The sequence below is a fragment of the Plecotus auritus genome (genome assembly GCF_963455305.1).
Source record: "Plecotus auritus genome assembly, chromosome: 6".
NCBI classification, from domain to species: Eukaryota; Metazoa; Chordata; class Mammalia; order Chiroptera; family Vespertilionidae; genus Plecotus; species Plecotus auritus.
Window position 1 is genome coordinate 7,590,683 of NC_137773.1, and position 27,569 is coordinate 7,618,251.

Below are 27,569 nucleotides of genomic sequence, written 5' to 3' on the forward strand. Positions count from 1 at the left end.
CCAGTGACAGTGTGGAATAGGTAGAGTAAATCTTCAAGAGCCTGAATGGCATTCAGTCACCAAGCCCCATTAATCCCACCACCAAACATCATTTCCCTAGCTTTACTGAGATATGATTGACAGATAACATTGTATAAGTGTAAGGTGTACATCGTGATGATTTGATACATGTATATATTCTGAAATGATGACCACATAGGTTAGTTAACACATCCATATAATGTATGTGTGTGTATATGTGGTGAGAACATTTAAGATCTACTCTCTTAGCAACTCTCAAGTATATAATACGGTGTTGTGAACTGTAGTCAGCAAAACCATTTATTCTACTCCATCTTTATCAGCACCACCTTCAACCACATCTCCATCACCTCTCACCTATAGGGGTCTCTGAACCCACACCCCTTCCTTCACTCTTACCACTTTCAATCCATTTTCTACACACTGGTCAAAGGGACCATTTTCCAAACACAAGTGGTCATATCATTCTTCTGTTTGACATCCTTTAGTAGCTCCCCATTCCCCTCAGGTTAATGTCCAGAAACCATGCCCTGACCTTTGTGAATCTTTAAGGTCTGCCCCTTCCTGTATCTCCGGGCAATGTCCTGCTACTCTATTCCTCTGTCACTAAATTCCAGCCACCTTGGCCTTCCCACAATTCAACTGAGTCAAGCTCCCTACTATGCCATGGGCCACCTTTCAGCTTTATCTTCATTGACCACACCCTCCTCTTCACCTGCCAAGTCACAGCTCAGGTGGCACTTCCTCCAGGACACCTCCCTGATGCCATGATCAGATTTGATCACCTCCTAACATGCTCCCAGGGCACCTCACACATCTCCCCTTGATTTCATTTGCACATACATGACCATCTGCTTTATGACTCCCTTCCCAGCTCAACTGAAAATCCCAGGAGACTAGGCCTGAGGCCGTCCCTTTCACTGTCATATTTCCAGTGCCCAGCAGAGTGGCCTAGTGGCTACTCAATAAATATTTGTTGGCTACACACTCCATTGTTAATGCAAACCAAACCTCCACCCCTAGAGAAATATTTAAACTAGATGGAAACTTTCATTACCAACTCCAGGGGTCAGAAGGGGAAGCAAGTCTTAGGGCCCAGCATGCATGGAGCATGGGGTGCGGTAAAGCTGAATGTAAGGAACAATAAAGGCTGAGTGAAAGGCCTTTCAGAGGTGGTAGGCTCTCGGGGCAGTTCTACAAATGTTGACAGACACCCACGTACAGGAAAAACGGTTTACCGTCTTGAGATTTCCAGGCCCTAAGACAGCCTGTGAGTTAGGTGCACATTCCTCCTGTCCCAGGGGTGCCTCCCAAGATGGGGGGAAGGGCAAAGCCCCAGGTTCAGAAAAGCAGGCACGCAATGCCTGTAGCCAACAAAGGCTGAAGTGTGAGCCAGTGCAGGGCCCTTGGCACGCTCTGTGGTGGCTTCTCAGGCTCCAAAGAGGCCACATTCTAAAATGTATAACAAGGGGGGGCACCATATTATTACATATGCACTTCACAAGTAAGTCCCTTTAAATCTTCCATCCACCCCAAAGACTCAATAAGCAGGAAACTTGACAACTGAGCAACACACTATTTCCTCTTAAGGAAACAAATTCTGCTTTGGGGATCACAAAGTACACCCAGCCATCCTGATTCGGCTCAGCATCTCTGACAGTTACGTTAATGTGGTGAGTTTCACCCTCTGGCAAGCTGGATGGACCCTTTACCGTCCTGCATGTTCATATTTGGTTACCAGGAATTTACAAACCCATTTCCTAAGCCTATACATTTATTCAGGTAATTGATCTCTCACCTAAGTCATCCTCTGAGGAACTGTCAGCACCAGTGTTTGACAGGAATAGCCCTCTCTGTGCAGAGGCAAGGACTCTGACAGCACACTGGCTCCCAGACTCCGCAGGAGGAGTTAACAAGGAAAGGAAAGCATCTCCTGCTTCCACCTGAAAGAGTGAATATCTGAGTCCTCCATGGCCTTTCCCTTAGCTATCTATAGCACAGGCAGTCCTGTTCTGCAAAATTAAGCCATTTAAAGGGACAATGGGAGCAGACAAGATGAATGTCTTACACTTTGCTGTGAGCGGAGTCTGAGATTGGCGCCAAATCGGAATGAGTTTCGTAGGCCTCTGAAGGATCCGCAGGGGAAGCCAGTCAGGATTGTACCAGGCAAAGGACAACCCACAATGGACCCAATTCACATGCAGATGATGGTACATCTATTGCACCTGATCCCTCGCCTCCCAGATGGCCTCCTGACTGGATATTAGGAAAGATGCTCACCTCTGGGAAAGGATTGGCTAATTCGCCCAAGTCCTCCTAATTGCAGAATACCTTGCTCTGGCCAGTCTTCAGTCCCCATGACCTCACAGCAGTAGTTATATTGCTGCTGTACCCTCTCCTGGATACACATCCTTTCCTGGCTCCTGGAGCCCAAGCTTCCCTGGGACTCTCTCCTCGCCCATCCCTTCAACATGCTCATCTCCTGCGTTTCATCCTGAGTTTTAGATATTGCTCACCTCATGCTGTAGCTTCAGATACCTCTTGGGATCAAGTTGTGACAAACTGTACCTGCATCTTAACTCTCCTCCACTGCAAATCTGTATCTAATTGTCTGCTATACATCTCCATCTGGCTGTGCCAAAAAGCACCTCAAACTTAACATGCCCCACACCTGCTCCTCCCAGCCCTCCTCATGCTGGTGAGCAATGCCTGATCACACGGGCCCCACGGGCCAGCCTCAGATCAGCCCTCTCCTTCAATTCACTCCCACATTCCATTAAGATGGGAAATCCTGCTCTCTATCAACTCTCTCCTTCTTTCTCTTCTTCTTCCTAGCCCCACTGTGACGAAGTCAGTTCAAGTCTCTTGTCTCGATTATAGCAACAGCTTCGTTATTGATCTCCTGCCTGCCCTCCATCCCTGGGTGACATAACATTAGTTTCGCAGTCATCTTTCTAAAATATGGATGCAATTGTGTTAATCTGCTTTGGAACCCCAAAGCAGGGGTTTCCAAACTGCTCCTATGACAAAAGAACTTGAAGCACGATTCTCAATAGATGCTTATTTATTTATAAATTATATCCACGAACTATTCTAAATTATAAGTCAAATGTTTATATAGTTCAATTTCTTCACCTTGGACAAAATAAAGAAATTTTAATATTTTTACCTGATTCCCAAAGGATTAATTTGTACACCCTCCGGGGTATTCACTGTGCTCTGAGGACAGAGTTAGCATCTATGCCAATATCCCCGGCAGAGAGGATGAGGTCCAACTCCTTGGCCTGGCATTCAAGGCATCTCTCAGTCTAACCGGAGCCCACATTTTCAGACACATCACCCCACTCCTCCACCAGCCCAGCTTCACCCACTAGCTGTTCTTCTCCACAGCGTGCTCTTCACACTGGGCACAGAATAGCACAAACACCTAGGCTTTGCGGTCACATCCCGCCCTGGCGACATCTAGCTCTGTCACCTGGACTCACTCTCTGCACCTTTCTGGGCCTCCACTTCCCTCTGGAAAATGAAAATGATGATGCCTATGCTTTGCAGAGTTGTTATGGGTATTAAGTGAGGGGAAGTGAAAAGTGACACAGGGCCAGGCACAGAGGAGAGGCTTCCTAAGGGGAGCCTCAGCGTCGCAGAGTAACGGGAAGTTCTATTTCATGTTGTCCCCTCTACAGGTGCCCTCGACTCACAATGGGGTTACATCCCAGGAAACCACTGTTAGTTGAAAATATCATAATTTGAAAGGCATTTAATATACTAGCCTACCCAAACATCATAGCTCAGCCTAGCCTACCATGAACGTGCTCAGAACACGTACATTAGCCTACAGTTGGGCAAAGTCATCGAGCACAATGACTGCTAGGCAGAGTATCGTTTGCTTACCCTTGGGAATGCGGGGCTGACTGGGAGCTGCCCAGCATCACCAGAGAGTGTCCTACAATGTAGCACTCGCCCAAGTAGGGATCACATTCTAAATTCAAAGGAGGGTTTCTACTGAAAGTCTATCACTTTTGCACCACTGTCAAGTTCAAAAATTGTAAGTCAAAGCATCTTAAGTAGGGGACTCTTCGTACTTGGTTCTCTTTCCTCCCATGGGCAGGCTTCTTAAATGCCTTTCGATGTCTCGTTTAAAACATCATCTCCTCTGAGAATTACCAAGCCTCCTGAGGTTTGTCACTCAAACCTCTCTGCCTCCAAGGAACCATTTGCACACCTCCATTGTCATATAGCGATGATCATATCTTTTCCAGGGAGCTAGGATTTGATTGCTGGTCTGTGCGTCTGTCTTTCCCACTAGATTGTTGCCACTTGAGGAAGTCTGACATTGATTTCAGAGTTCCCAGCACTTAAAGTCCCTAGCACAAAATAGGTGCCCAATAAAAGTTTATCAACATTTCCACATGCAAAGGGGAAAGAGGACTGCTTAAAAATGCATGCGTGTGCACATTTCATGTTATAATAATGGCGACTTAACGAAATACAATGCCTTTTCCTGTGTTTATAAGAAACGGGCTGTTAGCTCCCTCTGCACTGTAGCAACTCATGAAGCAGATAATAAATTAAAGGGAAGTGACTGTTTGACAATATCCTTTGATGACAGTTTACTCTTCCATCCTGATCCGATGCCAAATTAATGTTATCATGAAATAATTCCATTAGCTGCAATTGTGCAGTTCACTGAGCCATTACTGTCATCAAAAAGTGAAACTGTATTCAAAACCCAGAACAGAGGCTTCCATAGGAATAAATGGTATTAACACGCAAACGAATTATATGTAGGAGACACGGGAATCGCGATGAAACCAGCATTCCGGCCCAGTCTCGGCATAAACAAATGATTACATTTTAATAGTTAGACATACATGAACAATGAAAACAAATCATACTGGCAAGTGCCTTCGAGTTAAATTCATTTTTGTTTAAAAAGGCAGCGGCTTATGCATTCTTCCACCTGCAGGAGACACTGAGCACCCTTGAGCTTTATTTTGACAATCTTGCCTCCTAACGTATTCATGACCTGGAGGATAAACTAGCATATGATATTTACATAAGAAAAAACTGAACTGGTGGCTGGGTGAGGCAGAGGCTGGGCATGGGCGGAATAAAGCAAAAGGCAAAATAAAAAGGCTAAAGGGGGCCTCCTAGAGCATCCTGGTGCTGAAGGCAATTAGAGAAAGGGCGGGGATGCCTGGCCCTGGCAAGGAAGCCAGGCAGGCTGCGCACTGCCGGCCTGAACCGTGTGGGGCCTGTGCTCATGCAGCTGCAGCCCCAGTGCAGGCAAACCATGGCCTGCCTTCCGTCTCCCAGATAAAGGCCGGGAGCAGGACCATGCCTGGAGACACTGACACGCCCATTGGGATGTTGAGTGCATTTCTCTTTCCCTGACCAGTGACTTTTTTCCAAGGAGTGTGAGCTCACCTGGGCTGGCCCTTTGCCAGCTCTTCTTTACTCATTCCTCTGGAGGGTACATGGATAAAGTCACGGTTGCCTGGACAGCTTCGCCATGTTGGTAAGGACACCTTTCCTGAAACTCCTCCCAATCATCGCTTTCTTTATTGAAACCCTCTGTGCTTGGCGATGATCACACCTGAGCTGGAGCAGCCTGTGCCTCTCAGCAGCCCTGCCAGCATCCAGGAAGCCCACACCCACAGGCAGTGCGGCTCTCTCTCGGGACAGCCCCTCCCCAGGCCAACCGCACTTCGCACAGGCATGGCCCAGAAAACGTTCGGTTCTTAAGTTGGCTTCCTCAGACGAGGTGGGATATGGAGCCTGGCTCTGCTGATGCTTAGCTGTGTGACCTCTGAGCTTGAATCTAAGCCCCCATTTCCTTATCTATGAAAGGGAACAGCTGCTGTCCCATTTCACGTGGAATGAATGCCAGCCACGTGCCGGGCGCTGTTCCCAGTGCGTGGGATACGGTAGGAAACAAAGCTGACACTCTAACAGGGAGAGAGCAGAAACAAAAGCATAACTAATTGTAGAGCATGTTCACATGGGATTGGTTCTGTGGGGAGGAGAAATAAGACAGAAAGCAGGGCGGCAGGGCAACAGAAGTGCTGGGGCAGGGCTTGCATTGTAAATAGGGTCCCGAGGAGACATGGGAGCGAAGATGTGAAAGAGGCCAGGGCGTGAGCGAGCAGGTATCTGGGGAAGGGTGCAAAGGCCCGAGCCAGGAGTCTGAGCCGCAGCAGGGAAGGCCTGTGTGGCTGGCACGGAGTGAGTGGGGAGTAGGAAGAGATGAAGTCAGGACATGAGATTCTCCATGGGACTTTTGTGAAGACTGATGGAGACAATGAGTGAAATGCACTTGGCAATAATAATAATCGTGGGCACCTGCTGTTTGATAGGCACTGTGCTAAGTGCCTGCTACATTCGCTCATTAGTCTGCACAACAGCCCTGCAAGGGTTTTTGCATGCCTCTTTTACATATGAGAAAACTGAGCTCTGGGCAGGCGAAATAATTTGCCCAAGGTCATAAATGCTAGTAAATAGTGGTGCTGGAATTCAAATGTAGAATTCAAACCAAGGTAGCCGAGCTCTGGAGACTGTGCCTTTAACCACTGAGCTGACTGCCTCTCATAAGCAAAGGGGTGGGGATGAGGGTGAAGGCCTCTGTGGATGGCAGAGCAGCCCAGGAGGCTGGGGTTACATGGAGAAGGAGGAGGGCACTAGAACTGCATAAGCACATCTGCAACAGAGCAGAAGGCGTCATGCAAAGGACAGTAGAGCAAGCAGGGAATGGAGAGCTAGGTGGCTTGGGCCACAGGGGCCTGAGTGTGTGTGTGTGTACACACACACACACACACACACACACGTGGAAGCAGCGGACATAAGCAGAGCTCACCCAATGTGCCAGCAACAGATCAAGGTGAGTTCATGGGGCTGTAAAAGCCCCTACATTGTGGACCTCAAAGAGCACAGACACCTGGTAAAGGTATCCACTCCCCTTAAAAAATAAACTGCAAGAAATGTTTAGGATAGCATGATCGGTAGGCCAAATCTGGAGAATGAATCAAGAAACAGACCTCCCTCTTATTAATTGAAATCTGAGACTGAAACCAGCACCCTGCTGTCTCTCCTAGGTGAAGACATTTATTATGCCTGTGGAATAAGTACCAGAAACTCCATGGAGAACTTTTGTACATGAATCTCATTTCATCATCAAAACACTAAGGGCCCATTGGTCCCCATTTATGGATGAGGAAACTGAGGATCAGAGAGGCTGGGTCCCTCACTTTGTAAGCCAGGCACTTATAGGGATAGAAATGTGATCCCTCCAAGGCCTGTCCAAAATGAACACTGACCATCACTGAGCCAACTGTACAACACTAACCGTCACCCCACACTGCCTCCTGTCCCGTAGCCCACGGCGCTGCGGTCTCATTGCTACTTGCCAGCTCCATAAAGAGAGCTAGCCAGTGCCCATCATGCGGATCATGGATAACACACAGGCTGCTATGGACTCCGAGTGATTCCACGGCTCAGAAACCCTGGGGATCAGCTCAGCTGGCTGCCTGAGTTTAGGATAAAAGGCACTGCAAGGAGTTTTGTAAAGAAGCTCAATGCCTAGAAGATAATCATTTCAGCTCTTTCTGAATATTCCTCGCTCTATGCCATATTGCCCAGGGGCTCAGTCATTCCAGAAAAGCTTAGTAGATACGAGTGACCTGGTGCACGAAATTTGTGCACATTAAAGGGGGATTAATTAGAAGAAATAATTTAATATTGCTATTTTCCCTTTCTCTATAATAGAAGTGTTATAGAGATGAAAGAAAATTACTAAAATGTATATGAAAACCTTCCTCCTGTCAGAGTCTAGGGCTCACCACGGGACCCAGAGTCAAGTCCCCACCACCCACATGCACTTCAAAATCACATGAGACCCAGACCTGGCCAGCCCCTCCACCCCATTGGGCTAGATCCAGACCAGGCCAATCCCACCCTTGTCAAGCCCTGCCGGGCAGAGGGCATAGTCTCAGGTCCCCTGGCCCAGTGCCAGGACGGGGGGCGTGGCCTGAGGTCCCCCAGCCCAGATCAGGGTGGGGGGCTTGCCTTGAGGTCCTCCGTCAAGCCCCGCCAGGTGAGGGACATGGCCTGAGATCCCCTGTCAAGCCCTGCTGGGTGGGGGCATGGCCTGAAGTTTTCCGTCAAGCCCCGCCAGGCAGGGGCGGGGGGGGGGGGGGCACAGCCTCAGGTCCCCTGGCCCAGCACCAGGAGGGGGGCACAGCCTCAGGTCCCCCGTCAAGTCCCGCTGGGCGGGGGCGCGGCCTGAGTTCCCCCGACCCAGCACTGGGGGTGCACCTTGAGGTCCCCCGTCAAGCCCCTCTGGGTGGGGGCACTGACTGAGGTCCCCTGTCAAGGCCCACCTGGTGGGGGGTGCAGCCTGAGGTCCCCTGGCCTGGTGCTGGGGCAGGGGGAGCAGCCTGAGGTCCCCTAGCCCAGCACCAGGATGGGAAGCGCACCTTGAGGTCCTCTGTCAAACCCTGCTGGGTGGGGGATGCGGCCTGAGGTCCCCTGTCAAGCCCCATGAGGGCTGGGGAGAACATAGCCTCAGTTCCCTGCTGATTGCTTGTTAAGGCTCCTTATGGGAACTTGGCTTCAGCTGTGGGTGCAGCCATCTTTGTGACGGAGTGATGGTCAATTATCATATTCCTTCTTTATTAGAGAGGATTGGTCCTATTTATGGACACCCAACATCTTTGGCACACACTCCTACAATTTAGGAATTTCCCATATTTGTAAGCTGGCCTCCCTTTGACAGAAGCTCGAATGGCTCTGCCAGCCTCCGTTGCAGCTATGGCACAGGTATGTGCCCTGAGACACCTGTCCCAGACTGGGACTCTGGAGCTAGTGACACAAGAAGAGGGGCCAGGAAAATTGCTTTCTTTGGCTGTGATAGAAATGAATAATCCCAAAAAAGTTCCCATTCTTGTCACCATCTTCTCTTCCTCCCTTACCCAACTGCACCCTGGGAACAGACCCAGGAAAACCCCCAGCCCTTGCTTGTTCATGTATGGTGTGTGCAAAGACAAATGGCCAGGGAACAGCTGATGGGAGCTGGCCCCGCTGCAGTTATGCACATGAGGAAAGAGGACAAAGGAATGGCAGGAAACAAACACAATGCCAGACACAATAAGCCCCCAAAGCAATCATTTTTACATTTTCCACCAGCTGGCTACTAAATCACAATGTGTTGAACCTTCTCTTTTCCAGTTTCCTAAATGAAATGCTCTCTGAATATAGGGAAAATCCCCCACCACTTCCCAATGTCCTCAAGGATCCACTGGAAGGCAAACTACTGCTGAAGATTCAAAAATGAACAAGACACAGGGAATCTACCTTCCCTCAGCATGAGGTCCTAGACCCTCCCTGCAGATATGCCTACATATATGTATATGAAAACGGATCCAAGATTATCCCTTGGTTACCTTAGAGACATCTCTTCTCACCAAATCCCTTCTCTTAGCCCCCAAAATGGACTTCATCCAGCAGGCAGTTCTGAGTGTCAATGGTATTTTGTATGCTATGCTGGGGATACAGTAAGGGCTAACAGATCACCCACTCCTAAAGAAGCCAAAAAGTCACTTCAGTTCCAGCAGCACTGAATTTACTCTAAGTGAAGAGCTAGATGACACGCCTTGAGGCAGAGAAGAAAGCAAAGATAGAAATGCTTATGGAGGGAAGAGACAAAAACTAAGAGGGAGAAGATGAAGGGAGGAGGGAGGGAAAGAAGGACAATAAAACAAATAAACTAAAAGGAAAAATTGGGCAGAAGATATGATAAATGAAAAGAATATGTCCTTGTAGATCTGAAGATCTCATCTGCAAGATGAAATAAGATATCCTTGCCTGTTCATCTAGAAGTACAATGTTTGAATTTTTGAACTCCTCCAAGAAACTCAACCATTTGAAAGACCCACAGTTGTCTTCTATTTGAATTTCAAATATTTTACAAGTATCCTTCCAACTTGCAAGAATACCCCTAAGATTTTAATTAATGCATAGTCTCTGCCTTGATGCACTGACAAGCCAGAGGAATTGAAACAGATACTTCATTATTGGAATAACCTAAATGACATATGTTTTGTGACATGGTGCAAAACACTCATCTCTTACTATTTATCAACTGAAATCTCAACCAATGTTTTGAGAATCCCAAATGATTACCCATTTCAGATGCCTCGTCGAGTATGATGCTATCATGGCACATCCATCATCATGATCAAAATGATGACTACAGACTTTGCTTTCTTTTGTCCAACTAAACAAGTGCACACCAGAAGTGGCTGACCAACCCATGGCTCCAGAGCACATGTGACCACCACTACACAATCTGCATATTCATTCCTCTGGTCACATGGTTTAAGACCTTAGCACATGACCATCACAGTTCTTGGCATAGGATTTTGTTGAAACAACAAGGAACCTAGAATTGCTTAAGCCAATACAACATGAACTTGAGATTACAAATAGTTTCAACTTTGGAAAACTTGCCTTAGAAGGCAACCAGCGAAAGGAAAGCAGAGCCAAAATCCCAAGAGATAGAGACTACCTCAATGACATTAAGCATCTGGATCCAGCCATGCCTGAGGCTGGAATTTTCAATAATGTAAAATATAATAAAGTCCTATTTCTCCATTAGTCAGTTTGAGTTGAGTGTTCTTCATTTGTACTGTTAAGAATCTGGACAATACATTCCCAGTATGTTTTTCTCTTATATCCCATTACACACAACCAACCTGATCATACACATAACCAGTTCCCAACCTAACTTTGCCTTAATAGCCAAAGAACAAAAAATTGTTCTTTTTCAGGTTGCATTTGAATGCCTCCATCCCTAAAGCCCTTTAAAAGGACAGCTAACCTCTGTGATACTGACCATCAAACATCATATCTTTTAAGGACTTAAAATGTTAGCTTACTTTTTGGCCAGTAGGATCTCAAGGACAGACAGGTCAACTGCAATACCAGCTTATCTGTCATGCACAACCTCTAAGAGCCAAATAAATACCAAACTCTCTGAGTTCTGCTCTCTCCACCCCATAGAATACATGGAGAGTTTTCACCATATCTCAAATCACACAAAGAACAGATGAAATGCTGAAGAGCCTCAAGTCACCAATCGTGTTCATTGGATGGAGCATAACTCTACAACATGCTAAATTTCTTTTATTCCCAAATAAACTTACAAGGAACCATTATTATCTATTCCTAACTCTCTAAGTTGGGTTTTGAGTTGTACTAGTATTTGATGGAAGGCTGGTGATCATTTTGTAAGAGAGTTTCTCCCGTGGCACAATGTTGTATCCCAGAGGAATTGCAAAGCCTATCAATCACTCTCACATAGCAAGTACTCACTGAGAAAATAATGTCCTCGACCGAACGATGAACTTGAACACGTATTCCAAAGCTTTGAGGGTTCTGAGGATCGGCTCACATTGCTCCCCTCTGCTGGAAGTATCCAAGTAAGTCTTCAGCACCGTCATCAGTTTCCTGAGTAAGGGATTATATTTTCAAAATACGTTGCTTCCCAACCCACGGCAAGTAATTCCTTTGCTCAGTAAATTATAAGGCTTTCAATCAAAGGTTAAAGGTGGTGGTACAGCCAAGCTTACTCATTTACAACCATAAAAATAACTCTGCTTAAAATTACATTTAATACAGAGAGTGAATAATTATTTCCTGCCTGTAAAAAGCCAGCAAAGAAAAAAAAAAAAAAAAACTAGTGAGGAAGGAAAGTCTTTTGACTAGAAAAACTAGTCACAATTAGAGTATTATTGGGAATAATGGTGGTGATAATGTATTTTTCAGCTTTTTCTTCCTGCTGAAAATGTTCTTGTTATACCATGGAACTTCCTTGCTTAGGAACTTTCCATGTTTCTTCATTTCCAGCAAGGCAGACTTCAAACTACGTGATCTCCTTCCAAGGCCCCTTCACTAACTGGCTTCCACCCACCTCCCAGCGTCATCGCCCTTCTGTGACCCTCAGTTGTCTATACCCAAACCATAGTGATCTACTGAGCATGTGCCTTTCTTCTCTGTTGCATTTGAATCCCAATGTTTATCGCAAAGAGCTGCTGATAGGTCATGGAAAGGAGGAAGGTAGGAAAGAAGGGAGGGAGGGAGGGAGGGAGGGAAGGAGGGAAGGAGGGAGGGAAGAAAGACTTCCATGTACTTCTGCCACCGTATTCACCTCAACCTATGGGTTTGCATATTTTTATTTAGTCCAAATAACCAAGGCACAGATTGAATTTTCTCAAAAAAGGGAGAACTCACAGAAGCTAGGGATAAAAGGAAAATACTCAAGTTCCTTGTGCCCTCGGCATCCTCGCAGGGCAAGCGGGAGGCGCACAGTCACTTACTTGTAAGCCAAGGTAGCACTGAAATGCTGTTGGATGTAAGCCTCCAGAACGGTGTTGAAATGCTGGAATTTCCGGTCAGCAATGAGTCCAATTATGTAGATCTAAGGAAAAGACAAAGAATCAGTGTTTTCAGGACAGACCTAGGGCAGGAAGCCATAGTCACATATAACCGAACCCCTAGCAAAAATTTTTACCCAGGAATTAGCTCACTAATATATCTTTAGTCCTTTTCACTAAGGTGGTATCTCTCCTAAAAAGTGTTGCATGCAGCGTGCTGCAGAGCATTATAAGATACAAAGGTTTCTTGGTCAGACAAATTTGAGAAATCTCAGGTTGTCATCCTTAAACTGCCTTCTTTATTGCAGGACTTATCAGAGTCTTTAATATATCTATGTGCATCATGACTCTCCAAGAGGGTCATGCAATGTTCAGTACTTCCCTAAGTGGTTGAACAAAGGATCTTTTTGTCAGAGAGCATCTTTCCTTAGGGCTAGCTTTCCAGACCCTCTTGGGAAGCACTAAGTCACAGTTGTCTCCAAGCAACCTATTTATAAATGTAAATGTCACTGACATAGGGGGTTAACACATTAACACTCTGCTGGTCACTGATATCCCCTAATTCAAATGTTTCTTATGCTTATTTTGACATGACACTGAGGAACATAAATTACGACAGCGAGAGAAGGAAGAGACCATTTGGAAAGATGGAAAGGAGAAAGATCTGGATGGCATACCACTGTGAAAGGTTCTGGGTAGAAAGAGTGAGCATAGTGACTCTGGTGAGTTGAGACTATGAAGAAGGGAAAAGAGACTTGGGATACACTGTGGGTCCTTTACAACCTGACTAGAGATCAGCTCCTGGCATTCATGGAAAGCCAACTAGGTTATTCATGGTATCCAGCTTCATGTACTTTCACCCTGTGCCACTCTGACATCAACATTTAAGATTCCCCTTTCACTCATTCTGCCCAGGCATCCAGGTGAACTCCAAACTAATGAAAGGGAACAGCAGCTCACTCATTGGTCTGCTTGCCTAACGTGACAATTCCTCCAAAGGAGTCATGAAAATGGCCATAAGTCCTCAGGGTTCTCTCAGTGAGACACACATTGGTGTCTATGTCACAAACCCATCCCCTCTCTTACCAAAGCGTCAAAGACGAGGATGTCATACTCGTTACTCTGAGAATGCTCCATCATGATGTTGAAGAGGGCATCCAGAGTATCCTGGAGAAACTGGACAAAATAACGAAGGGTGCATTAGGAAAGAGTGCAGGTGACCCAGAAATCCACTGCTCAGTGTAGCCCACAGAGACCGAGAGCACACATCCACCATGCACCATGGTCAAGGGGCCCAAGTTCACATGAACCAGGACTCAAAGCACCCCACCTGTCCACCAACAGCAGCACAGTGGATGAACAAAGGGTGGCATTTTCACACTGCAGAAATAAATAAACCCACAGCGATAAAAAAAGGGGGGGGCAACTACTTCTACATGCAGTGATGAGACCCCTCCTGAGCATTGTGTGCAGTGACATAAGTCAGACACAAGGTCCAACAAAAACACGTACATTCTGTATTACTCTATTTTTATGAAATTCAAGAATAGACAAAAGCCCACCAATGGTGACAGTAGTCAGCTTAGTGGTTATCCCCGAGTGGTTTGTTAACTGAGAAGGGTATGAGGGAGCCTACTGCAATGCTAAAATGTTCTGTATCTTCATCTAGGTAGTGGGTACATGAATATGTACATGTATAATAATGCAGGGAGGGGCAAACGTAGGTTTACAGTTGTTTGTATTGAAGATAATACACTAACTAATAAATAATAATACAAGAATAAACTCTGTGTTTTGCATACTCACAACTGTAAACTTACTTTTGCCCCACCCTGTACATTGAATTGCACTTTTAGAATAAGTGCTCTGTACATATATTATTGTTTATACATTATATTTCAATAAAAAAAAAAAACTTTAAAAAAATAATGCAAAAAGGAGACAATGGAATTCACTCCCAGATGTCTTCTCTAAGCTGCTCAAAAGTGACAGACCCTATGAAAGGCTGTTTGGGGAACCTCTCTGCCATTGCTGAACCAGATAGGCAGGTCAATACCACCCATTTAAAGCACTGATCTGGACATTTGACCATTTTTCTGCGTGTATGGGCAATTAACTAAAATGTGTTACACCTCCAACCTAAGGGGTGGGTCAATATTTCCTAGAGTCCCTCAAAACACAGAGCGACCGTATAAAGCTGCTAAATCTCAGAGCTTCTAGCTGCACCAAGTTCCTGGTGGAAACAAGATCTCCCTCACGGGGACCTGCGGGAAGCACTCGCCCCAAATCATAGTGCCAGAGAGGAGGGTGGCTTTAATTAGACCTGAACTTCAGATGCTGTATTCTCCACACCACCAGGTGGACATGACAATACATCTGGCATTTGCATTTTTTTCTGCTTGTTTCATTTAAAATGTGAGCCCCGGTGTCCTTCCTGTTCTCATGTTTAAAGCATAATGCCCTCCAAGCTGCAGAAACCAACAATACTTGGTTATTTCTAACAATAATGTGTAGGTAGCACTAAGAGATCATACTGCTATTGTAATTTATGACAACAAAATTAATAGTTACCTTTTAATGAACTTGGTATATGTTGTGTGTTTTCGTTCAATTATTGGGTACTCAGTGTGAGAGACTGTGCTGAGTAATTTTTAAATATCGTCACCTTGAACGCTCACAACAACCCTGAGAAATATGTCCTATTCATACCATTATCACATGGAGTTGGCAAGCAGGTGAGCTGGGATCTACACCCATGCTGATCATTTTCCAGAAACTGAGCACAAAGACACTTTCCTGCAGCTTCACGTTCAGTGTCATTGGACCAAATGATCCCCAGATTTCCCAGTAACGGGAAAAAGCTGTCCCACCCCTTCAACACCACCACCCCCCCACCCCCCGCCACACACAAGCCACTCACGATTCCCAGCTCTGTTACTAGTGGATGAATACCAACCTTCACCACCTCCTCTCCATCCACAATCTTCAATTTCTCTAAATTCTCCTGCAGTAGTTGAGGCTTCATTCGCCACTTCAGCAAACCCAGCAAGCCCACTAGGACAGAGTGCAGACAGGTACAGTTACCATCACTGGGTTTGTGCACACATACACATGCACACATGCACACGCACAGGTACGCACACATATGCATGCACACATGCACATGCATGCACACACAGGCACATGTATATGCATGCACACACACATGCACAGGCACGCACACACACACACACAGGCACATGTATATGCATGCCCACACACACATGCACGCACGCACCCACACACACACGCACACACCTCCCGAAGGCTCCATTACCGTTCTGGGTGAGCTTGGTGGAGCACACTAGGGTGGAAATGGAAAACACATCCCGGGAGCTGACGGAGAGCCCCCCGACACTGCTGGAGCTTCGACTCAGAGTGGCCCCCTTGTTTTCCATGTGGTGCCGATAGGAAGGCAGAGTCAGGTACGCGCTGGCATCCTCCATCTTCTTGCTGTCCCCCTGGAAACAGCGCCTTGTTTACGTCCCCGAGCCAAGGGTACACACCCAACACACTGAGCTTGCAGGGGCCACATCACACGTTGTAAGGCAGAGCAGCTTTTCCACCAACAGGCAGGAACCCAGGTTATGTTAACAGAAAAGGGGTTGATCAGCCAGTTAGAGGCTCTGTGGACTTCATTAAGGGCAAAAGGAAATGGAAGATTTCCCAGATAGGACATTTGCATTCATCCTAATGTTTTTGAGATCTTAATACACATGTGCCCCAGGAAGATAAGGAGTCAGCCTGAAGAAGTAAACATTAGCAAAGTCTGAAAGTCCGGAGATCTAGACCCTGTCCTACCACTCACAAGTCTGTGTCCTGTTGGATACATCCCTTGGTCCCTCTGTGTCACATTTCTCACGATTACACTGAGGGTTCATCATGTTACCTGCTTCCTAGACATTTCAAGCAGACTAAATGGCAGTAGGGCACAGAGCACGCTCAGAGTGACATGCGCGTGAGCCCTTGGCATGTGAAATGAGAGAGTAGATGGGGCGGGGGGGTAATGGGGGAATAAGGACACATATGTAACACCTTAATCAATAAAGAAATTTTAGAAAGAAAGAAAGAAAGAAAGAAAGAAAGAAAGAAAGAAAGAAAGAAAGAAAGAAAGAAAGAAAGAAAGAGTAGATGGGAGCATAACAAGTGTTAGAATTCACGGAGCCTTATTCTGAACTAAATGTCACACTGAGTGCTTTACGTGCCTTAGTCCATTTCATTTACGTTTCGCAGCAATCGTAACTGCCGTGGATACTATTACCCTCATTTTACAGGTGAGGAAACCGAGGTTTAAGCAAGGTGAGTAATTTTAAAACTGACTGCGATGGGGACTCTACCCCCAGTGAGTTTGCAGTCTGTTGAGAAAGCATGGCTTTTATGCCAAGAGCTACCTTGATATGCCCCAGATGACAAAGCAGAGGCTGCACAGGAGTGGGGTGGTTTCTGGGAAAGTCAGAGAGACTCAGAGAAGAGGATCCTGTCACAAAGCCTTGACGAAGCTGTATTTGCCATGCAGACCTCGGACAAAAGAGCAAAGTCAGCCTCCGAAGCTGAGAAAGCCAAGAGCAAGGGTCTGAAGCCTATGCCCACCTCCTGGCCTTGCTGTTTCGCAGCCACAATGTTGCCTCCAGCCAGGAGCTAGCAGAGGCACCAGCTGTCACAGGGGTCATGGGAAAGCATGCAATACAATCAAGACAACACCTCCCACTTCTCCAAAACAGTCTAAGTCTCACAATGCAAAAACAGCGATGGTTGACCTCTGTACCCTTTACACACGGCCCTTTCACGTGGGTCATCTCATGGGCTTGTCATAAATACTACCATCACCGCTGAAGAAAAGGAAGCTGACACTCAGGGAGACATGTGAGATGAGTTCAGATTTAGTTAGCAGTGGGATCGGGACCCCAAATCCTACTCTTCCCCCATTAGCTACAGTGAGGCATCTGTCAAAGGTCATGCTGGCCGTCCACACATCCCACAGGTCCTTTCAGAGCCCACACTTTGCATTTGAGTGTTCCATGTATGCACCATTGTCATATTTATATAAACTGTTTCTTGTAATCCTCACAATGATTCACTGAGGGCTCATAGATGAGGAAACAGAGGCCCAGAGAAGTTAGCTTCTGTACAAGGCCACACAGCTGGTAAGCCGTGGTGTGTGTGGTCCTGGGGTCCCCGTTGTTAACCACGAATCCACCCCACCTTGTCCCCTTTGCTTCCTGCAGCCCCCTCATTGCAGAGTTGGTTCCAACTTACTGTACCTTTAGGACAACCAAGTCGTGGCATCCGTCCTGCAGAGTGGTCCCGTCTTCCTTCATCAGCTTCACGTAGGCCATGGCGAAGTTCTTTTCTCCTTTATCTTTAGCTGGAAGTAGCATTGTGAAGTCGGGAAAGAGGAGAACACAAGGGCCACCCGGCTGTCCCCCTCCTCTCACCCCAGATGCCACTTGGTTGGTACTCACATTCCAGGGATGACCGATGTCGAAACATGAATCGCAGATGGATCCTCTGCATGTCTTCGATGGGAACAGCCACCTCCGCAGGCAGAAACCAGAGCTCAGGAGACCATGTGTTACACGGCCCTCCCCACTCCCCCATCCCCCCCAAAAGGCAGCCTGGCCATTTACTGGAGAGCCCTGCATGCTGATTTATTACCACCCACCCTTTAAGCCTGATGAACTGTAAATAAATTACATAAGGACTAGCTATGAAGAGAAAATAAAGTACCAAATGTAATCCATTTGGCAAATTGCAATCCCAGCCAATGAAAAGAGATCTGTAAATTATAGTGAGGGAAAATGAATCTCCCCAAATTGATATAAAAGCCACATAATTTCAGCACAGGGTTTGATGTGCTGCAAACTGCACACCCCACACTTTCCTCGCTCACCGCAGGAGTTCAGGCAATGGCAGCAGGGCTTAGCAAATTAGCAATGGTCATTAAGGGGTATGCTTGAGGATCCTCATTTATGAAAATTAATAAAAATGCTGGAATCCAATAATATTTGAGTAAATATCCCACAAAGCCTACAGCACTCTCTGTAATGTGCAATTCAGGCCTAGGCAGTAGAAGCTCAGTGACCTGTGAGAAACCACTTTGGTGTTTAAAAAGGGACACATTTACATTGTACAGAAGACTATTAAAACCCAAACAGATGCATACTTTGGGGCGCTTTCCGCTCCAGAAAATGAACATGGAGCCTGCAGAGGTCCTCATCTGGGTGTTTCAGACAGAACGCAAGACCTGAGGGCCTCACGGGCAGCTGCAGTCCACTCCCTTCTCTCCTGCACGCTGAGTGGTTACTATAAGCTACAATCATGTGAGACACTGGCTGTGCTCGTGTGAGTCCCTGCAATTCAAAGAGCCTGTGGCCCCCATGGGGCGGCGCCTAGTTATACCAGATGACCTGCCCAGCTTTGGGGTCACAAAGCTATTGAACCAGGGGGGTGTCTGACTGTGCACAAAGTTTACAAGGACCAACAAGGAGATATAACTGGGGTGCAAGAGAACACAGAGATGAGGACACAGCCTTCCCCCCGATCCCCCCACCCTCCCGGTTCAATAGCTTGTGAGCCAAAAGCTGGGCAGGTCATCATTTTTAAGAAAGTGAGTACACGGAGACCCACTGAGGGAAACAGGAATACAGGTGACCAGGCAAGGACCTCAGGGTCTGCGTAGCTACCTCTGAAACTTGAGTCATGTGAACATCTGAGTTTAGGTTCAGAGCAGAGGGGAAGTCAAACCTGCTGCTCGTTACAGGCAGAGCTATCTGAAGCTGGGACCAGGCTTCCCTGTCCCCTGAATGAATTCCCAACTCTTCCTCCAGTGCATGGCTTTCCCTTCTGCTTCGTGTGACGATCTAGTAAGGTGAATATCTGTGATTAATGCCGCTTCCCTCTGAGGTCCCTCCCAGCAGGTTATCGTTCAGGTGTTAAGTGGCCTTGTATAGCCTCACGTTTGCTCATAAGCTCTGTCACTCCTCACTGCTGATGTCACGACACAGCTTGGTGGGCTGGGTACCACCCACGAGAGGACCATCTGACAACTGCACGGTGGCCAGGTCCTCAGCCAGTGGAGAGAGAGCAAGAGAGCCAGAGTGTTCACCCACGGGCCTGCCATTTCCACAGCCCGGTGCACCACGGACATCTGTGGGCTATTGCTCCACGCCCCAGGGGGGGTGCCTCTGAGCCCCAGATACATGTTTGCTGCTATTATTATAATTTATTATTATTACCTTGACTGTTTCCATCCACCGTGGCTGTTTGACTTGATAGTACACTACAGACCGATATTCACTCATAGGCTTGTCCCCTGCTCCCACGCAGATTGCATTCTGACCGAAGAGGGGGAAAACAGAGAGAGAGGAAATTCTACAGAACTGCCCTTTTCTGGGCTTGGGTAATTTTGGTCCCAAGGCCTAGGCTGGCCTTAGGACCTGGGAAAACCCTGCCTCTGCCAGGTACCTACATGGCCTTCTACATTACAGATGTATATGCATGTCCCCAGGCCCAAGGGTGACAGCTGCTTAACTGCAGAAATCCTATTACTTGCATTCTGGAGACCGCGGGAGCGCGCCAGGGCAGACGCACAGGCTCTACTGTAAATGGTGACCAGTCCCAGAATCCCTGCTCGCTGCCAGTCTGATTAATCCTATTTGTTTCCTGAGTCTGACTGTGCACAAAGTTTACAAACAGGCTCCAATCAGTCAGGCAGTCACTGTGCTGATGGATTTCTGATGCTATCACACCAAAGTTCCTGCAGGAGCTAGGAAGGGGGAGGGAGGAGCTCAGGCTTCAGACAGACAGGGGCATAGGGGGCTGAGGCCGCCCATGGTTAGGAAGCATCTTCCAGGTACCAGGCCCCTGCGGAGCTCTGGGTTACGGGCATGAGTCAGATATTAAAGCTGACATGAGGGTTCCGTTCAATGGAGGGATCATTAGATGAGCAGATACATCACTAAGCAATGCAATGTGATGACAGACACATGTATTTGCACAGAGAAGAGGCACTTGAGTTCCAGCTGAGGACTCAGGGAGGATCTTGAAGAAAGATTCCTAGGCTCTGAGCAGAAATGCATGAAGGATGTTCTGAGCAGAGTGAGGGCAGAGCAAGCATACCTATGTAGGCTATTTATTCCTTGCCATAAAGTCACCCTCCAAGTAACAGGGATTACCTATCCTCTTTTTTTTTTTAATTCTCACTCAAGGATATCATTGATCTTTAGAGAAAGAGTAGAAGGGAGTGGGCGGGGGGGAGAGAGAGAAACATAGATGTGAGAGAGAACATCAACTAGTTGCCTCCTGCCCATGCCCCAACTGGGGCTCAGGACTGAACCTGTAACCGAGGTAACATGCCCTTAAACTAGAATAAAACCTGAGCCAAACCAGCAAGGGCAACAGGAATTACCTCTTTACGGAGTTTGCCAACCCCTGATTCTCCCTCTCTGTTCATTCTAGTTATTTGGCCACCAAACAAGATCTAAGCCAGAATCACCCAGAAGGGGCCTAAGTGGGGTTCTTGTACAAGAGCAGCAGATTTTAACCTCGAGTCTGCAGAGACTCAGGGATGTGAGGATTGGGTTTGCAGCTCCAAACCTCAAAATTACAAAACTGTGTGCCTCTGGGCATTCATATAGTCAGAGATTCCAGGCCTCTCACCAGATTCTACCAGATCCTCTAATTAATAGATCCTTGACACCAAGCCCTCCGCCCAGGGTTGAAAAACCAAGCAGGCTGCATGTGGGCCCTGGGACCCCTGGTGAACAAGTTCACTGTGGGAAGGAGAATCCTGCCCCTCTTGTGGCAGAGCGCCCACTTGACTTCCGAGCCACAGGGAAAGAAGGAGCTCAGTTTAATATTGACGGGTTGTACTTGCAGCCAAACTGAGTCTATTTCAAAGTAAGGATATAGTGTCCTTTCAGAACTTATCTCTACAAACAAAAACAAGAGCCTGGCACCTTTGGCTCCATGGATAGAGTGTCAGCCCGAGGACAGAGGATCCTGGGTTCAATTCTGATCAAGGGCACGTACCTCGGTTGCAGGCTCGACCTCAGGCCTTGGTCAGGGCAAATGCTGAAGGCAACCAATGGATGTGTCTCTGTCACATTGATGTCTCTCTCTGTGTGTGTCTCTCCCCATCTCTTCCCCCACTCTCTCTAAAATCAGTGGGAAAATATCCTCAGGTGAGGATTAACAATAAATAAATAAATAAATAAATAAATAAATAAATAAATAAATAAACAAACAAATAAATCAATCACAAGGATAACCAGAGAACTGGAAATAAAGAAAGACACACATCTCTTCTACTTCTCACAGGGGGGAAGCCTTTCAGAAATTCTCGGGGCAATGAACTAAAAACATGCTTCCAAGGTTTTTCTAACCCTTCAAAGAGTGCATTTTGTCTAGCATTGTGCTAAGTCCTTTACACACCTGACCTCACTTATTTTAATCCTCATAACCACCTCTGAGATTACCACCATTATCCCCATTTTACAACTGAATAAACTGAGGCCCTGAGAGGGTAAGTCTCTTGCCCACAAGTAGCAGAGCTGGATTACATCTCAGACCCTCTACTCTTTGTCCAGTGTTCCTTCTAGAACAACCTAGATGCCTTCCAGCCACCCAAGATTTATATTTGGTGACATTTATGGGCTTAGAGTTTCTGTAGCTCCAGTGAATTCCATCTAGCTCATAAAATCTAAAGATACACATCTATCTCTGGTGAAAGTAAAATTGCTGTATGGCAGGCAACGAAATCCCACAAAACTGTCCTGATGATGAAAAAAACATTTTTTAAAATTTTATGTATTGATTTTTTTTAGAGAGAGAGAGGAAGAGGGAGAGAGACAGAGGAAGAGGGGGTGGGGTGGGGGGGGAGAGAGAGAGAGAGAGAGAGAGAGAGAGAGAGAGAGAGAGAGAGAGAGAGAGAGAGAGAGAGATTGCTTTGTTGTACCACTTACTTATACATTCATTGGTTGATTCTTGTATGTGTTGTATGTGTCCTGACCGGGATCTAACCTGCAGCCAACATTCTAAACAACTGAGCTACCCATCCAGTGCCTCTGATGATGAAAAGTTTTGATTGCCTAAGGCTGGAGAAAAGTCTCAGTATTATTCTGAGAAAGGCCTAAGACCCTCAACTCTTCAGAGATAAATTGGACATTGCCAAATATGTCTAGAGAGCATCGTGATTGGGACTGAGCCCAGTTTTAGGGAAAATAGAGATTTGTATGTCTCCAGTAAGCCTGTTCAATAATTTTCCCCATTGCCTACCCCCAGAACCCAAGCTAACAGTCAGAAGGTTCTGGTGACTCTGTCAGCTAAGCACATCTGAGCAGGAATCAGGAAGCTGGAGACTTTAAGGCTGAGTTGGCCTCGGCAGCACACTTCAGCAGGAGGGACCTCAGGCTCGTAACACAGGCCCTGTTTACCCTGTAGGGATCACCTGAGGAACAAATGTCACCATGGGTGGGAACGCACCAGAAAGTGTGCCACACCGACGAGGCCGCCTCATGGGGAGATGCTGATGAGCATCCACCAGGCGGGAGTCAAGCCTGGAGACCGCTCTACCTTTTCAGGAAAGATGGCCAACGGTAATGAACACCTATTATGTAGATTACCTCGTTTGATAGTCACAGGAATAAGGTGCCACTGCTGGCCTCATTTGCAGGCAGAGAATCTTAGGTACAAAGAGATCATGTACCTTGTTCAAGGTCATCCTGCTACTCTGAGCTGAGCTGGGCTTTGAGCCTGGCTACCTGGCCCCAGAAGGCATAGTCTTAACCACTACATCACATTGCCCCCCATGTCCTACCTCCCACCTTAAGCTGGTCAGAAGAGCAGAGGTTTCTCAACCTGGCATCTGAGCCTTTTTTTTATTCTCCTTAGACTTGCTTCAGGCATCCACATTGGATTGCCCACTTGAACCCCCTGGATTCATGCCCAGGGCTTCACCCTGTAGTAGGTCTGCCTTCTCTTAATGTTTTCTTTCCCGTTACTGAGTACTGCATACCAGGTGCCTTACACCTACCATTTTGTTTAACCTGAAATCTTACAAGAAGGATTATTCCTCTTTTATAGACAAATAAACCTGCCCACGATCACACAGCTGGTAGGAAAGGCTTGGATCTGAACCCTGTATGTTTAAACCCAGAGCTCACCTCATTAGCTTCTCTGCTATGGCCCTTTCTGAGCAAGATCATTGAGACCCCAAAGTGAGCCAATGGCACATATACCCCACTCTGTCATCTGGCCCCACTCCACCAAGGGCCTTGTGCACCTGGAGCAGGAGGAGAAGTCGGTGTCCCTAAAGGGGCCCGTTCCCACAGGAGCCCAGCAGTGTCAGATAGGAGTGTTTGAGTGAGCCGCCTGACACTTCATTAGGCAGTAATATTTATTTCTGCAAAGAGAGAAAGGCAAGCCTCCCACAGGCTTCCTTAGCAATTTTCAATAGTCAGTCAACTGAACTCCCCCATAACTTCCCTAGTAGATGAAACTGCAAATTATCACCACGACCCACAGCTGCCTCTCCACCTCAGCCCCAGCATGCGTGCTCCCGTAGTCATCTGTGAGAAATGCGTCTACGCAGCCTGGTGGGGTATGACTTGAAAAGGTAGCAGAGGTAGAAGCAAGAATGGTTCAGAAAGAAGATAAGACACCTGCTTTCCTGTTAACTGCTTCTTCTAATTTGTCATTCGGCAGCATTGGAGGCAAGGGTAGCAACGGTTTAAAAACTGAAGCTGAGATTGAAAAGTTCTCCAACAGGAAGCTGGGTAAAAATAACTTCAAAGCAGTGGTCTATACATTCGGGGGAATGCAAATTCCCTTTCAGATAAAAACCCTCTACTCTTCCTTTATGTTCCTTTCAGCAACATGTCTCTCACTTATTTTATTTTTCAGCAAAGTTTCAGAATCCAAAAACAGAAAATGAGTTAAATGCCTGTATTTTGCTCAGTTAAATATGAATTAACAGAGCCAGTCTTTATGAACAAAAATGCAATTGTGGGGATTTCCTTAAAGTTAAAATAGATTTTGATAGAATTGGTTACTAGCCTCATGTTAAAATGAGAAATGACGTGGATAATTTTTTAGATGGACAGACGTCACAGTGACATGTTTAAGAGGGCCAGAAACCTGGAATCAAAACCCCCGCTGCCTCATACTAACCTCATGACCTTGGGAAAGCTGTTTAGCTTCCCTCTCTGTAAAGATGGGGTAATAACGGCAATGCATCATGCTTACTGGGGCACCTGACAGGTTGCAATGCCTCTATAATGCTAGTTACTCTTAGGCAGAGGAAGGCAAAATCTGCCCCAGGCGAGAGCAGATGACTTATTGACACTCGCACCACCTCCCACTGTGCCGTCTGATCACCTGCTGCGGCCTGGGAGGAGCATTTGCCCGTGCTGCCACGTCTGCTGAGAGCAATTTTATTTTCAGCTAAGTGTTCTGAAAGGAGAAAATGAGACGCAAGACCCTCCCACACACCGGACACAGCTGCTGACAACCTTAGAGGAAATGAAGTAAATAGATGTAAACACACATGACAAATATTGTAGAGGACATATGCTGTCTAAATATTTATAGCAACGTGCTTTGCATTCTTGCATACACTCGGCCAGCCCTCTGGAGACCAATTTACTAATGAGGCTTTCCACCAGAATCTGGCTGAGCGCTGGGACTTAGAGCAAGTGTTGGGCTGTCTGTGTTGAGCGCATCCTGAGTCTCCACCAGCCTAAGGCTCTGTATTGATCCTTTTTTTTTTTTTCTTGCCATGAATTTTGCCTTAATAAACCAGCTCGTGTTTCAATGAGAACAACATTTTAACTGCATAAGACTAACCTATGGAGTGAGGCCAAGCAAAAAGAAAAAGAAAAAAAGAAGAAATAGCAGTCATGAAAGGAGAGGAACAGGCATTGAAGAGCTGCTTTGGTGTAAAGAAATAACAACACCAGGTCTTATTATGGGCTACTGTACCAAGCTCTAAGGTGTAGGTCACATTACTCAATTCCATCCCAAAGGCAGCTGGCATTTAGGGAGCAGAATCGGGGATGGGAAATGCAAATCTTCCCTAGCAGAGGTACTCAAGGGGGGCCTTGTCACCCAGAGCAACAGCCGGGGTCCTTACAGACAACGTTTTGCCATCCTCCGCGCACACACACATGATCACTTCCATGTTCCTCTGTGTGGTCTTGTTGTACTTGTCAAAGTCGCCTTGTAGGAGAGTGATGTAGATGTCGTTTCTGACATCCCCTGAGGCACAGGGAGAGAGAGACAAGAGTTGGAATCTGTGCAGCTGAAGGGCCGCTGATTAGAGAGGAGGAGAACAGGGGGAGAGAGCGGAAGTGCCCCGCCTTGATGTCCATTAATGAAATTAAAACCAGAACTGCTTGGAAAAGGCATTTTACCTCACCGGGGAGGCGGGAGCAATAGGTAACAAGGGGATGGAGGAACACTAGGCCATCAAAGAGCGGGGTAGGATGGTCAAAACTGGCCATGTATTTCTCTCCATTGAAATCATTTAATTTTCATCCTCTAGTGACACCTTCTGGGAAGGCAAAGGAAAGCTCCAACTGAACTGATCCAGGCCCATTAATAGCCACCGTGGACACTCACAGATCTTTTACTCTGTGGAAGCGGAACATTGCTCGTGTGTCCAAGGAACACAGGGTCAGGGATGAGGAGCAAAGGGTCTTCGGGGATGGGGGCAAGGAGAAATGCAGAGGAACCACAAGAAACCGAGGTCTCAGGTAAAGCAGGCATGAAGGAATTACAATACAGGCCCCGGTGGCTGTGGAAGGAAGGGAGGAAGTCAGTGAGAACAGTCATGGACACAAGTTTTAGGACAAAAAGGCAACTTTCCAAAGAATCTCATGTAACCTCAGTTATCTTCCTTTGACGACAGACACATTGGGAAAATGTTCATAGTAGCGGTTACTTCTGGAGACAAAGATCTGAGGGAGCTTTTAATGTTTCACTTTATACCTTTTGAAGCTATCTGAACATTTTACAACAGGCATGAAGTCCTTTGGTAATAAAAAAAAATAGTTTAAAATTTTAAGGGAATGAATATCCTCCCCAAAAGAATGGACTCATTCTATATGTGGTAAAATAGAAAAGATGTCCTTGCTAAATAGTTAAGTGGTGAAGCAAGTTACTTTATATATAAAGAATATGAAGTAATGGTATATAAAGCGTATAAAGTACAACCCCACTTGTGGGGAGAAAGTGCATGTGTATATTCATGCATTTGTGTTTAGTATGTGAATGTATAGACTTCTGTAGACACAAAAATTGTTTCCAGTGGTTACCTTCAAGGAAATTTTAGAAAAAAAACAGTAGAAAAGGAAGGAGTTGATTTTGTTAAAAAAAAAAGGATTCAACCAGCCGGACCCCCACCCACCCCAGGGAAAGGCCAGACCTGGCATGATGATCTCGGGGAAGCCCAGCTTCCTGGCCACCACGGTGGTCCTGTCCACCAGGTGGGGGTAGTCCTTGCGGATCTGAATGATGTCCCCCACGAGCATCTTCATGGTCACCCAGAGGCCTGGAAGAGAAGGCTCACCATGAAGAGCCAATTTCTTCAAGGTGTTCTCTCAGTCTCACCCTCCCACCAGCTCTCCCTGGGTCTTCTTCTGAAGGAGAACACGGAGAGCAAACAAACATCTGGAAGCAGACCTCAGGAACCAGGCATCTCCAGGTCTGAATCCCACCGGTTACTTCTAGCAATGTCAATGCCTGTCAAATGGCCCCGCCTCCTAAACCCAGCCTTCGTAAAGGGTGTGATACCATCTTTCTCACAGAACTGTGGGAAAGACTAGATAAAATAAGGGTACATGTTCAAGTGCCTGACATATAGGAGGTAGCCAGGACATAGGAGTCCCTCTCTTCCTTTGGGCACTAGGACATGCCTTCCAGTTTCAGGAGATGTGGTTTCCATTTCTGTGGACCGCACGCCCCCGTTCTTTGCAATGGTCTATCTGGAAGGAAGGCTGTCTTTCCCAAGGCTCGGAATTCTGACCTGTTTGTTGAAGAATCAAGGGCTCCCAAGCCAGAGCCAGGCCCAGTCCACTTGGTGAA

General features: G+C 46.7%; 1 protein-coding gene across 1 annotated transcript in view; it reads right to left on the reverse strand.

Moving 5' to 3' along the window:
* The window catches only part of DOCK2 (dedicator of cytokinesis 2), a 373,091-nt gene that overhangs the window by 289,769 nt on the left and 55,753 nt on the right, over positions 1-27,569 (reverse strand). Inside the window, exons 13-22 of the mRNA XM_080676536.1 lie at positions 26,911-27,036; positions 25,618-25,742; positions 19,724-19,822; positions 17,951-18,023; positions 17,750-17,853; positions 15,766-15,949; positions 15,406-15,503; positions 13,536-13,625; positions 12,393-12,493; positions 11,389-11,523 (exon numbers count right to left, since the gene is read on the reverse strand). Of these exons, the coding sequence (XP_080532662.1) occupies positions 11,389-11,523; positions 12,393-12,493; positions 13,536-13,625; positions 15,406-15,503; positions 15,766-15,949; positions 17,750-17,853; positions 17,951-18,023; positions 19,724-19,822; positions 25,618-25,742; positions 26,911-27,036 (1,135 nt within the window). The remainder of the gene's footprint in view (positions 1-11,388; positions 11,524-12,392; positions 12,494-13,535; positions 13,626-15,405; positions 15,504-15,765; positions 15,950-17,749; positions 17,854-17,950; positions 18,024-19,723; positions 19,823-25,617; positions 25,743-26,910; positions 27,037-27,569) is intronic.